The 13578-nt window shown below is 38.3% G+C and overlaps 1 protein-coding gene across 3 annotated transcripts in view; it reads left to right on the top strand.

Annotated features, from left to right (window-relative positions):
- Pde11a (phosphodiesterase 11A) overlaps positions 1-13578 on the top strand; it is a 514960-nt gene that overhangs the window by 361524 nt on the left and 139858 nt on the right. For all 3 annotated transcript variants that reach the window (XM_087200903.1, XM_004857742.4, XM_087200900.1), the window contains exon 10: positions 12041-12091. In XM_087200903.1, the coding sequence (XP_087057029.1) occupies positions 12041-12091 (51 nt within the window). The remainder of the gene's footprint in view (positions 1-12040; positions 12092-13578) is intronic.

Raw genomic sequence — 13578 nt, 5'->3', positions numbered from 1 at the left:
TGATGTATATTGTTGGAATTTCAATTGCCATTGCATTGAATCTATATAGTAGTTTTGGAAGTATGGCCATTTTCACTATATTGATTCTTCCTACCCAGGAACAAGGAATATCTTTCCATTTTCTTATATCCTTCTCGATCTCCTTTTTCAGAATGCTGTAGTTTTCAGTGTAGAGGTCTTTTGCTTCCTTTGTTAGGTTGATTCCTAGATATTTCATTTTTTTGATGCTATTGTAAAAGAAATTGTTTCCCAAATTTCTCTCTCAATGAGTCTGCTATCTGTGTGTAAGAAGGCTATTATTTTTTGAGTGTTGACCTTATATCCAGCTACTCTACTGAATCTGTCGATTAAGTCTAGAAGACTTTTGACCAAATTTTTTGGGTCTTCTATGTAAAGTATCATATCATCGTCAAATAATGACAGTTTAACTTCTTCCTTTACTATCTTTATTCCTTTTATTTCCTTCTCTTTTTTAATTGCTGTGGCTAATGTTTCCAGAACTATATTGAACAGGAGTGGTGATAATGGGCATCCTTGTCTTGTTCCTGATTTTAGTGTGAAAGTTTTCAGTTTTTGACCATTTAGTATGATGTTGGCTGTTGGTTTTTCACAAATAGCCTTAATCAGATTGAGATAAAAATGATCTAGTCCAATTTTCTGTAGCATTTTTATCATGAACGGGTGTGTCATGATAAAGGCATTTTGTCAAATGCCTTTTCTGCATCTATTGAGATGATCATATGGTTTTGGTCCTTGACTCTGTTAATATAGTGTATTACATTTATTGATTTACGGATGTTGAACCATCCTTGCATGCCTGGGATAAATCAGACTTGGTCAGGGTGTATGATCTTCTTGATGACCCTCTGTATTCTGTTTGCCAGTATCTTGTTGAGGATTTTTGCATCTATGTTCATTAGGGAGATTGGTCTGAAATTCTCTTTTTGGGTTGGGTCTTTCCCTGGTTTTGGAATCAAAGTAACACTTGCTTCCAGGAATGAATTTGGAAGCCTTGCTTCCCTTTCAATTTCCTTGATGAGTTTAAAGAGTAATGGCAATAGTTCTTCTTTAAATGTCTTTTAGAATTCAGCAATGAAGCCATCAGGACCTGGGCTTTTCTTTGTTGGTAAATTTTTTATTACATTTTTAATTTCACTCATTATAATTGGGGTGTTTAGAATTTCTATATCTTCTTCATTTAACTTTGGCAATTCATATGTATCTAGGAATCTGTCCATTTCTTCTGTGTTTTCCATTTTATTAGAGTACAGGTTCTCAAAGTAGATATTGATGATCCTCTGGATTTCTGCTGGGTCTATTGTGACTTCACCTTTTCCATTCTTGGTTGCATGGATTTCAGCCTTTTCTTTCCTTTTTTGGATAAGGTTAGCTAAAGGTTTATTGATTTTATTTATTCTTTCAAAATACCAACTCTTTGATTCATTAATTTTTTTGTATCGTTCTCTTAGTCTCCATTGCATTGATTTCTACTCTGATCATTATAATTTCCTTTCTTGTATGAGCTTTGGGTTTATCTTGCTCTTCATTTTCTAGGAACTTGAGGTTCTGCATTAGGTTATGTAAAAGAGTTCTCTCTGTTTTCCTAATATGGACATTCACTGCTATGAATTTCCTGCATAGAACTGCTTTCATTGTGTCCCATAGATGCCTGTATGTTGTACTGGCATTGTCATTTACTTGCAGAGACTGTCTAATTTCTTCTTTAATTGCCTCTGTGACCCATTAGTTGTTCAGGAGGGTGTTATTCAGTTTCCATGTGTTTGTGGGAGTTTTGCGCTTTCTCCTGTTACTGACCTCCAATTTTATTGCACTATGGTCTGATAATATACAGGGGATAACTTTAATTCTTTTACATTTACTTAGACATGTTCTATGAGCTAGCATGTGATCCATTTTGGAGAATGACCCCTGTGCAGCCGAAAAGAATGTGTATTCTGACTTTGTGGGGTGGAAGACTCTGTAAACATCTATTAAGTCCATTTGTTCAGTAGCTTGGTTCAGTTCTAGAATTTTGTTGATAATTTTTTGTCTAGATGATCTGTCTATTTGTGATAGTGGGATATTGAGGTCCCCCACTACAATTGTATTAGTGCTTATTTGGTTTTTCATGTCCATTAATATTTGTTTTGTATAGTTGGGGACATTTGTATTTGGTACATATATATTTAGGATTGTCATCTCTTCTTCTTGGATTGTTCCATTCACAAGGATGTAGTGACTATATTTGACTCTCATAATTAGTTTTGGTTTGAAATCTACTTTGCCTGCAAATAAGATTGCTACGCCTGCTTTTTTCTGGGTTCCTGTCGGATGGAGAACCGTTTTCCATCCTTTTACTTTCATTCTATGACTTTCCTTTTGAGTTAGGTGTGTTTCTTGTATACCGCATGTTGCTGGATTTTGCTACTTAATCCATTGTCAGTCTATTTCTTTTGATTGGTGAATTGAGGCCATTAACTTTGATAGTTATAATTGATAGATATTAACTCATCCTTGTCATGATGATTTACTGTTGTTGGCTCTTCTATTTCTTATCCTCCCCCCTTTCCCTTTAGTGTCATACCTTGCCTGGTGGCTTCCCTCTGTTGGGCCTCATGGAGTTGTGAACTTCATTGTCTTTTTCTAGGATATTGCTTAAAATTGTATGGAGTGTTCGTTTTGTGTTCATGAAATTTCTCAGATGTTCTTTGTTGTGGAAGTGTTTAATTTCCCCATCAATTTTGAAAGATAATTTTGCAGTATACAATAGTCTAGGCTGGAAATTATTTTCTTTTAGGGCTCACTTCAGACTCTCCTTGATTTGAGGGTGTGTGTTGAGAAGTCTGCCATGATTCTGATGGGCTTTCCTTTGTAGGTGATTTGTTTCTTTTCTCTAACTGCCTGTAGGATTTTGTTCTTCTGTTGGGTTTCTGGGATCTTGACTATTTTATGTCCAGGTGTAGAATTTTTTTGATCATGGCTAATTGGAGTTCTATATGCCTCACTTATCTGTATGTCCAATTCTCCACCTCTGTCTGGGAAGTTTTCTACTATTACTTCTGTAAACAGGTTTTTTTTATGTCAATTGTACTTTCTCCTGTTTTTTCGTGGACTCCTATCAGTCTTATGTTGTTCTCCTTTGCATCATCTAGCAGCTGTTGGATTGATTTCTCATGGTCCCTTACTATTTTTAAGAAATCTGTTTTCACGGTCCTTCACCACAATCCTGTCTTCTGTATCTGATATTCTATCTTCAGATTCTCTTAATCTGTTCTGTATGCTTTCAATGGAGTTTTTAATCTCCTGGATATCTGTTTGAATCTGTTTCATGGATTCCATTTCTTTCATATGTTGGGCAACCATGGCTTCCATTTCTTTCTTATGCTGGGCATTCATGGCTTCCAGCATATTTCTGAGCTCATCTATTTTTTTAATCTATTTCTGTTCTAGAGCCCTTAATCATGTCTTTCACTCTGCTCACCATCTCTGTAGTTATCTGGGAGATTATTTCTGTTTTGAATTTTTCTAGAACCTCATTCATCTGTTTTGTTACTTCCTATGCTATCAGTTCAGTGTGTCCAGGTGGTTAATTACCAGACTTTTCTACCTCATTTCCCCCAGAATTTGCCTTTTGTGGGGTGGAAGTCACCTTACTTAAATGTCTTCTCATTTTTGTTTTTGGTACTGTCCTTAGTTTAGTTCCTGGGTTGATATTCTGAAGTTGCTTATTGCAAGTACCTTCGTTGATGTATTTAGAACCCTTATGGAATGATTGCTTCTCAGAGGTGTCTTCCAGATATAGCTAGTCTTTAGGTTTTGAGTCTCTAATGGCTCTGAGGCTGTCTCATTTTCATTGTACCAAGAAGGACAACTGATTAGATCAATCACAACACATTAGCCCAAGTGATATAGTTAGCAACACAATAGCATCGAGTACCTCTTAGAAAATGACAATTTGTGGTACTTATTAATCTATCACCTTTGACTCTGTGAATTAAATCAAAATCAAGGACCAACCCAACAAATGTTTATAGTGAATAAACTCTTCAATATAGCAACCTTACCCTTCAGAATGGGGAGTTAGAAGGAGTTGGGGAGGGAGGGATAGGTAGGTAGAAGGAGAGGGGAAGGTTAGCAGTGAGGCCAGAGGACATAGGTAAGAGAAGGAAAAAGAGAAGAAAAGAAAGATAAAGAAGAAATATGAATTAGGGCCAGAACAGGAGCACAAAGGGAGATGAATAATAATGTGGGACACACTGCTCCTGGCCCAGAGGAAGGTGCTTCCAGGCCACCATCTCTCCTGCCACTCCCGGCCCAGAGGTAGGGGCTTCTGAGCTTCGATCCCACTGCTCCTGGTCCAGAGGAAGGGGCTTCAGAACCACCATCCCTCCCACTGCTCCCAGGCCAGAGGAAAGGGCTTTTGGGTCACCATCCCTACCGCTGCTCCTGGCCCCTGTCCCACCTCTCACAGCTCAGAGGAGGTAATCTGTGCAGGCACCAACAGCCCCCCCCACCCCACAGTCGAAATGAGAAAACACCTAAATAAGTCTCAAAACCAGACTTCCAGATCACCTACACCAACCCCAAAGGGAAATAAGATGGAACACTCTGATACTCAAACACCTGGACCCACTGAACTGGCAACAAAAGGGGTTCTGGAAAAAATGAAATCAGAAATAATTTCTCAGATAACAGGAGAAATTGTGCCCCTAGTGCAAGACATGATTAATAAATCTAGAGAGGAGCTCAGGAACATGATGGAATCCCAGCATAGGAAACAAATGGAATCCATAAAACAGATGCAAATAGATTTCTAGGACATGAAAAACTCCATTGAAAGTCTACACAGCAGAATGAGCCAATGTGAGGACAGAATTTCAAATATAGAAGATAAGATTGCAATTAATGAACAGGAAAAGAAAAATTGCTTCAAAATTATAAGGGAACATGAGAAATCAATCCAGCAGCTGCTAGATGATGCAAAGAACAATAACATAAGACTGATTGGAGTCAATGAAGAAACAGGAGAGAGTGCAGATGACATAAAAAAAACTCTTCACAGAAATAATGGCAGAAAACTTCCCAAGCAGGGGAAAAGAGCTTGACATACAGATAAGTGAGGCATATAGGACTCCAAATAGCCTTGATCAAAAAAAATCTACACATAGGCATATAATTGTTAAGACTCCAGAAACTCAACAGAAGAACAAAGTTCTACAAGCAGTTAAAGAAACAAATCACATACAAAGGAAAGCCCATCAGAATCACAGCAGACTTCTCAACACAAACCATCAAGGCAAGAAGAGCTTGGAGTGACATATTCCAAGCCCTAAAAGAAAACAGCCTCCAACCCAGATTGATGGACCCTGCAAAACTATCTTTCAGAATTGATGGAGAAATAAGATACTTTCATGACAAAGAGCACCTTAGGAACTTTGTGAATACCAAACCAGCACTCCAAAGAATTTTACACAATATCCTAGGAACAGACATTGAGGATCACAACCCCAGGAAGCAAAGCAGAATGAACCCATCTGGCATGACAAGAAATTAAATGTAAAGGGGGAGAGCCCAACAAAAAGAAAAAGTCATGGCAATGACAAGTCAATACATTTCAGTTATAACTATCAAAGTTAATGGTCTCAATTCACCAATCAAAAGAAAGAGATTGGCAGAATGGATCAAGAAGCAAAATCCAACAATATGCTGCATACAAGAAACACACTTCATTCAAAGGAAACTCATAGACTAAAGGTTAAAGGGTGGAAAACAATACTCCATGTGACAGGAACCCGAAAAAAAGCAGGAGTAGCTATCTGCTTTGCAGATCAAGTAGATTTCAAACCAACACTGATGAAGAGAGATGAAGAAGGACACTATATCCTTGTAAAGGGAACAATCCAAGAGGAAGAGATGACAATCATAAATATCTATGCACCAAACACTAGTGCACCCAACTATATAAAACAAATACTAATGGACATGAAAAGTCATGTATGCACTAATACAATTGTAGTGGGGGATCTCAACACCCCACTGTCACAAATAGATAGATCAACTAGACTAAAAATAAGTAATGAAATACTAGAACTCAATCGAACTCTTGAACAAATGAACTTAACAGATGTTTACAGAGTCTTCCACCCCACAAAATCAGAATACACATTCTTCTCAGCTGCACATGGGTCATTCTCCAAAATAGACCACATACTCACACATAGAACATGTTTAAGTAAGTGCAAAGGAATTGAAGTTATCCCCTGTATATTATCAGACCATAGTGCGATGAAATTGGAGATCCATAGCAAAAGAAACTCAAAAAATTTCATAAACATGTGGAAATTGAACAACACACTTCTGAATAACCAATGAGTCACAGAGGAAATTAAAGAAGAAATCAGACAGTTCCTTCAATTAAATGACAATGACAATACAACATATTGGAATCTATGGGAAACAATGAAAGCTGTCTTATGAGGGAAATTCATAGAATACATATATTAGGAAAACAGGACGAGCCCAATTAAACAACCTGATGCTGAACCTCAAGCTTCTAGAAAAAGAAGAGCAAGACAACCCCAAAGCTCATACAAGAGAGGAAATTATAAAGATCAGAGGAGAAATCAATGCAATGGAGACTAAGAGAATGATACAAAACATCAATGAAGCCAAGAGTTGGTTCTTTGAAAGAATCAACAAAACTGACAAACCTTTAGCCAATCTTGTCAGAAAAAGGAAAGAATAGGCCCAAATCCATGCAATTAGGAATGAAAAGGGTGAAATTACAACAGACCCAACAGAAATCCAGAGGATCATCAATACCTACTTCCAGAACCTGTACACCAATAAGATGGACAACACAGAAGAAATGGACAGATTCCTAGATACATATGAATTACCAAAGTTGAACGAAGAAGACCTAAAAATTCTGAACAACCTAATATCAACCAATGAAATTGAAAATGTAATTAAAAACTTATCAACTAAGAAAAGCACAGGCCCTGATGGCTTCACTGCTGAATTCTACAAGACATTTAGAGAGGAACTGCTGCCACTACTGTTTAAACTCTTCAATGAAATTGAAAGGGAAGCAATACTCCCAAATTCATTCCCGGAAGCAAGCATCACCTTGATCCCCAAAGCAGAGAAAGACCCAACTGAAAAAGAGAACTATAGGCCAATCTCACTAATGAACATAGATGCAAAAATCCTTCATAAGATAATGGCAAACAGAATGCAGAAGATCATCAAGAAGATCATACACCCTGATCAAGTGGGATTCATCCCAGGGATGCAGGGATGGTTCAACATATGCAACTCAATCAATGTAATACACTATATCCATAGAGCCAAGGACAAAAACTGTATGATTATCTCCATAGATGCAGAAAAAGCATTTGACAAAATCCAACATGCATTTATGATAAAAACCCTACAAAAAATTGGAATAGATGGTCTCTACCTCAAACTGATAGAAGCCATCTATGAAAAACCAACAGCCAATATCATACTAAATGGTCAAAAACTGAAATCCTTCACACTCAAATCAGGAACAAGACAAGGATGTCCACTATCACCACTCTTGTTCAATATAGTTCTGGAAACATTAGCCATGGCAGTTAGACAAGAGAAAGAAATAAAAGGAATAAAGATAGGAAATGAAGAAGTCAAATTGTCATTATTTGCAGATGACATGATACTCTATATAGAAGACCCCAAGAACTCCACCAAAAGTCTTCTAGACTTAATAACCAAATTCAGTAAAGTAGCTGGTTCCAAGATCAACACACAAAAATCAATAGCTTTCCTCTACACCAGTGACAGACTCACTGAGAGAGAAATAGGGAAAATAATTCCTTTCACAATAGCATCCAAAAAAATGAAATACCTAGGAATCATCCTAACGAAAGAAATCAAAGACTTCTTCTCTGAAAACTATGGCACTCTGAAAAGAGATATTGAAGATGATATCAGAAAATGGACAGACATCCCCTGCTCCTGGGTAGGAAGGATTAATATAGTGAAAATGGCCATACTTCCAAAACTGCTATATACATTTAATGCAATTCCAGTTGAGATCCCAGCAGCATACTTCATGGACCTCGAGAAAACAATCCAAAAATTCATTTGGAACAAGAAGAGTCCCAGAATAGCAAAAGCAATTCTAGATAACAGAGACATGGCAGGGGGTATCACAATCCCCAACCTGCACCTATACTACAAAGCTACTGTGATAAAAACAGCATGGTACTGGCAAAGAAACAGACTTGAGGACCAGTGGAACAGATTAGAAGATGCAGAAACAACGCCAGACACACTCAGCCATCTCATCTTCAACAAAGGAGCCAAACACCTTCACTGGAGGAAAGATAGCCTCTTTAATAAATGGTGCTGGAAAAATTGGGCTTCAACTTGCCGAAGATTAAAAGTAGACCTGTATCTCTCACCATGCACTAAACTAAAATCAAAATGGATTAAAGATCTAAATATTAAAATAGAAACTCTGAACCAGTTGGAACAGAGGTTAGGTAGAACCCTTGAAGACATCGGTGTAGGAAAAGATTTTATGAACAAAACCTCAGTTGCCCGTGAACTAGCACAAACAATCAAGAAGTGGGATCTCTTTTTATTAAAAGGCTTCTGCACAGCAAGAGAAACCACCAGCAGTGTGAAGAGATAACCCACAATGTGGGAAAAAAATCTTCACCTGCTCTTCCTCAGACAAAGGTCTACTATCTCAAATCTATAAAGAGCTTAAAAAGATCAGACCTCCCAAATTTAAAGACCCAATCCAAAAATGGGCATCTGAAATGAACAGGCATTTCTCAGATAAAGAAGTCGAAATAGCAAATAAATACATGAAAAAATGTTCAATATCACTGGTCATTCAAGAGATGCAAATGAAAACAACACTGAGATTCCATTTCACTCCAGCAAGAATGGCTGCTATCATGAAATCAACCAATAACAAATGCTGGCGGGGCTGTGGGAAAAGAGGAACCCTGCTCCACTGCTGCTGGGAGTGTAGACTGGTACAAGCACTGTGGAAATCAGTATGGAGATACCTCAAAGAACTAGGACTGGAAGTCCCATTTGACCCAGCTATTCCCCTGCTGGGGATCTTCCCCAAAGAATTAAAAGAATCATACCACAGTGATATATGTGTGCCCATGTTCATAGCAGCACAGTTTGTGATAGCTAAAACTTGGAAACAGCCCAAATGCCCATCAACTGGAGACTGGGTAAAAAAATGTGGTTTTTTTATTAAATGGAGTACTACTCAGCCATCAAAAATGAGAAATTAGAGACATTTATAGCTAAATGGATGCACTTTGAGGCAATACTCTTAAGTGAAATAAATAGGACACACATGTATAAATACTGAATAGTTTCTCTGGTGTGAGAAACTGAAAGTGTAAATAAGGACTAAAATGTATAACAGGTAATGTGAAATAGGAAGAAAAGGGACAAAGGGGAAGGAAGTGGGAGGGCTAGAGAAAAGGATAGAAGGGAATGGGATTAATATGAGAAAATGGAAAAATAGGAACAAAATCTTTGTAAATAGGGAGGAGTGGAGGGGTTGAAAGGAGGGCTGGGCAAGGGTGAAAAATAAGAACCAAGAGAGATTATGTAAAGGTGCAAATTTCCAATGATGAATGTTATTATATTGTATACCTAAAATGTACCAATGATTAGAATGAGTAATCAATAATGTAAAATAGAAAGAAAAGGTCCAAATGGGTAGGGGTAGTAGGAGGCACAGGGGAAAAGAAAGAAGGGAAAGGAAAAATGATGAGAAATGGAAATAAAGTCTTTGTAAATAGGGAAGGGTGGAGGGGGTGAAGGGAGGGCTAGGAATGGGGAAAAAATAAGAACCAAGATGCATTATGTAAAGGTACACTTCCCAATGAGAAACGTAATTGTGTTGTATACCTACAATGCACCAATAAAAGAATTTAATAAAGTGCAAAAAAAAAAAGAAAAGAAAAGAAAGGAAAAAGAGAAAGATAAAAAATTTTAAAAGAGTAGAAAACGAAGGGAAAAAATTAAAAATAAGAGCAAAAAAAAATAGTGGTAATTTTGAAAACAACAAATAAAAGATAAAAATGAAGGGCCTCCTTCAGGGTATGTCTCTTCTGTCACAATAGACAATGTGGGCAGCAGTGTGCAGTTATATGTCAATGAGTCTCAGTAAGCCAGTCACAGACCTGTGAGATTCAGGCAGATTTCTGGCTGCAGGTCCCAAGATGAGCTCCCTGACCTCCTGCAGGGTTGAACTGTGTGAGGTTCTACTGCAGGTTCCATCCAGCTGCCTTTCCCCTGAAGATAGTCCAGGTTCTGATGGGAGGTGACGATCCCTCCAACTTACCAAGCACGGTGGTCTGGTGTGCCTTTACTGCAGATTCTCTTCACTTTTCCAGGGGGCTTCAGTTTTCATCAGGGAGCCTGAGAGAGGCCCTCTCTCTCTTGTTCACTTCTGCAGTTCAGGACAATGGCCTTTATGTCTCCCTGTGCCTCTGTAGTGTGGAACTAGGTAGCTGTACAGACAAGGGGGGCGGGGGTCCTTATCAGGTCTTGGTCACAAGTAGGCATAGCCAGCTGGACGGACAGAGCTGGGCTCAGTCAGTCCTGGGCACTCTGCTCCCCGCACGTCTCCCACTTATGATATATTTAAACACATAGTTGCAGAGGCCTCAGTCCATAATCAGCTGGCTCCAAGGCAGGGAAGGCAGACAGGCCTCACGGAGGAGAAACAACAAGGCGCACACAAGGCAGCAAAGGCAACAAGGGCCCCGCCCCCTTTTTTGCCGCATGATCTTGCTAAATCGCTAAATTCTCATGTACTCTCGAACACATGATCTCGCTGCCTCAGCCTCCCAGACTACTAGAATTACAGGTAGGCGCCACTGTGCCTGGCTAAGAAAAACATTTCATTTTTAATAACCAAACCTTAGCGAACATATCTCCCAGTACATTTTTGTGAGTATTTTCCAAAGTGAGAAGGAAGAAAACCAAGGAAAAAGAAACAAAGTCAGTGAGGAAAGTTTACAACGGGAGAGAAGCTATTACTTAATTGAAAGAAACCTAACATTTAAGCAACTTGTAACCTCATATCATTTTTTGTTTTATACATACCTGTGACTGTTACTGTGTTTTAGGTAAGTTTTAGGAAGTTGTTATAGATCTTATAATGCAGTATATGTGCTTGGAAGCACATATAATAATAATGCATTATATTTTTCTTATGACAAATAATGAAAAGTAAACAATGTTCGATTGTAAGTTGCTTTAAATGTCTCTCTAAAAGTGAAAGGGGAGAAAACCAAGGAAAAAGAAATGAAATCATAATGGATAGAAAAGTCAGATGGAAGAACCATGTGATCGTTCTTAAAGATACTACTCAACAGGGGCACCTGTCATTTTCCCCCATGCTCCCTTGGCCAAAGCAAGTGACATGCTAAGGCTGATAGCAACAGGGCAAGGGAATATAATCCTCTTACAAAACAGCTTGCAAATACAGAATATAATCTTTCCTATACAAGAAAAGCAGGCAAGTGAGAATAGGCAGGGAATAGAACTGGAGTCAGCAACATACAGTATCTGCCACAGGACACACACACACACCTTTTTATTTTCAGAACATTTCACAAGCCAGATATCCACATTATTTGGGAACTGTAGTCTTGAACCACATCAGTCTCCCTTTAATGGAATAACCTATAGAAAATCCTGATATAAAATAATTAGCCTTTCATTCGACGATTAATAGAAATCTCTTGTCATACATTAAAATCCAGTGTTACACATATCACATTTTGATCCTTTTTACTTCTTATATGTATATGTATCAATTACTCATGATTAATGTATTTATTATATATTGTAAACATATACTAATAAAAAGAAGGAAATCATTTTTTTTAAATCCACTGTTATATCAAGGTGCTATACAGGATCAAGGTATATTTGTAAGCAGGAGAATTTCAGAAAATATCCTCAGGTTTAGTTATTGAAGTTCTTTTCTTTTGTTCTGAATCAGGTGTTGTCATACCATGCGACATGTTCAAAAGCTGAAGTTGACAAGTTTAAGGTAAGAAGGAAATTGCCGTACTATTAGTGCATGAAATTAAAGTTGGCCTAGCTGCTTGACCTGTTCTTACTTGCCTCTATGGTCCTTCTTGTGGGAGGGTGGGGAATAAAACTGGCCAGAGTGTGTTTGGGTTTTTACATTTCAGAAGGGAAAAGAGAGCCCTTTCTTGACCATCTAAATGATTCAGCATTTCTTACTATTTGTTAGGTAAGCAGTACATCAGGAAAAAATTGAAAGACTGAGATCATAATAGCTAACATTTACCAACTGTTTACTGTGTGCCAGGGACAATATAAGATACTTTACCTAACTGAGGCATGCCAATGCTGCGTAGCCAGGGTGAACTATAAGGGGAATAGCAATCCCAGAACCACTGTGTTCATAACCACCGTGCTGCTGTGTTGCCCAGGGTGACCTCCTGGCTCCAATGTCTGCTGCATCTATGAATGAGTCTTAGACATTCTTTTTCATCTTAGTCACTATTGTTTCCTTAAATGCAGTTCAGAATTCACACTCATCTCCCTGCACTCTGACCAGGTAGGTTTTAGCAGTGGTCAAAATATAATATAAGGAAATATATTTTTCTCTCCTTCAAAATGTTGGTGTCTGCATTAGACCATGTTTCATATTGTAATATTAATATACAGTATCACTTGATGATAGCTATTCTTCCAAGCATCTCATTTGCACATAAATACATTCATCCTCCTAGAAAAAAAATAGAATCTGAACTTGTTAATTGAATCATTGGAATTGAATCATATGAACAACAAAAGGGAACAAACAAGAACTCAAACAATGAAAGTAGGGGTAGATTTCCTCAAAAAGGGTGAGGAGCAGCACATGTACAACAGGAATGTGATGATCTGCTTCGGCAGCTCCACCCAGGGATATGGTTAGACAGATGCTTAGGTAAAAGAATTGCAATGGAAGCCCAGATCAGGAGAGGCAATGCGGGTGACTGCTGACATCAGAGGAAGGAGACAGAGCAACCCAGACCACACCAGTCAAGGCCTGTATGCTGTAAAGCCAAACATTCTGCATACTCTTTTCATCTGCTTTCAGTTACTATAACAAAATATCCAAAATTGGGTAATTTATAAAGAGTAGAGGTTTATTTAGTTCATGGTTCTGGAGGCTGAGAAATCCAAGAGCATGGCACTGGCATCTGCTCAGCCTCTGGGGAGGGCCTTCCTGCTACATCATAATGTGGCAAGATACAGCAAGTGAGCCAGAGAGTGCTGCTCTACAACAAAGCCACTCTTGCAATAAACCATTGGTCCAGGGATGGACTAATCCATTCAGGAAGGCACAGCCCTCATGACTCAGTCACCTCCAAGGCGTCTCATGTTTCAACACCTTGCACTGGGGACCAAACTTCCAACACATTAAATTTGGGGTATACATTCACATATGAACTAGAATCCAAGCTCCATTAGAGGAGGGGGTTTTGTATATTTTATTCACTGCTCTAAATCTCCTGTCTT

The sequence above is a fragment of the Heterocephalus glaber genome, unplaced genomic scaffold (genome assembly GCF_053883595.1).
Source record: "Heterocephalus glaber isolate CG9 unplaced genomic scaffold, H.glaber_assembly_v1.0 deba00000347, whole genome shotgun sequence".
Classification (NCBI taxonomy): Eukaryota; Metazoa; Chordata; class Mammalia; order Rodentia; family Bathyergidae; genus Heterocephalus; species Heterocephalus glaber.
The sequence above is the reverse complement of the archived record's forward strand: the minus strand, read 5'-3'. Positions and strand labels throughout refer to the sequence as shown.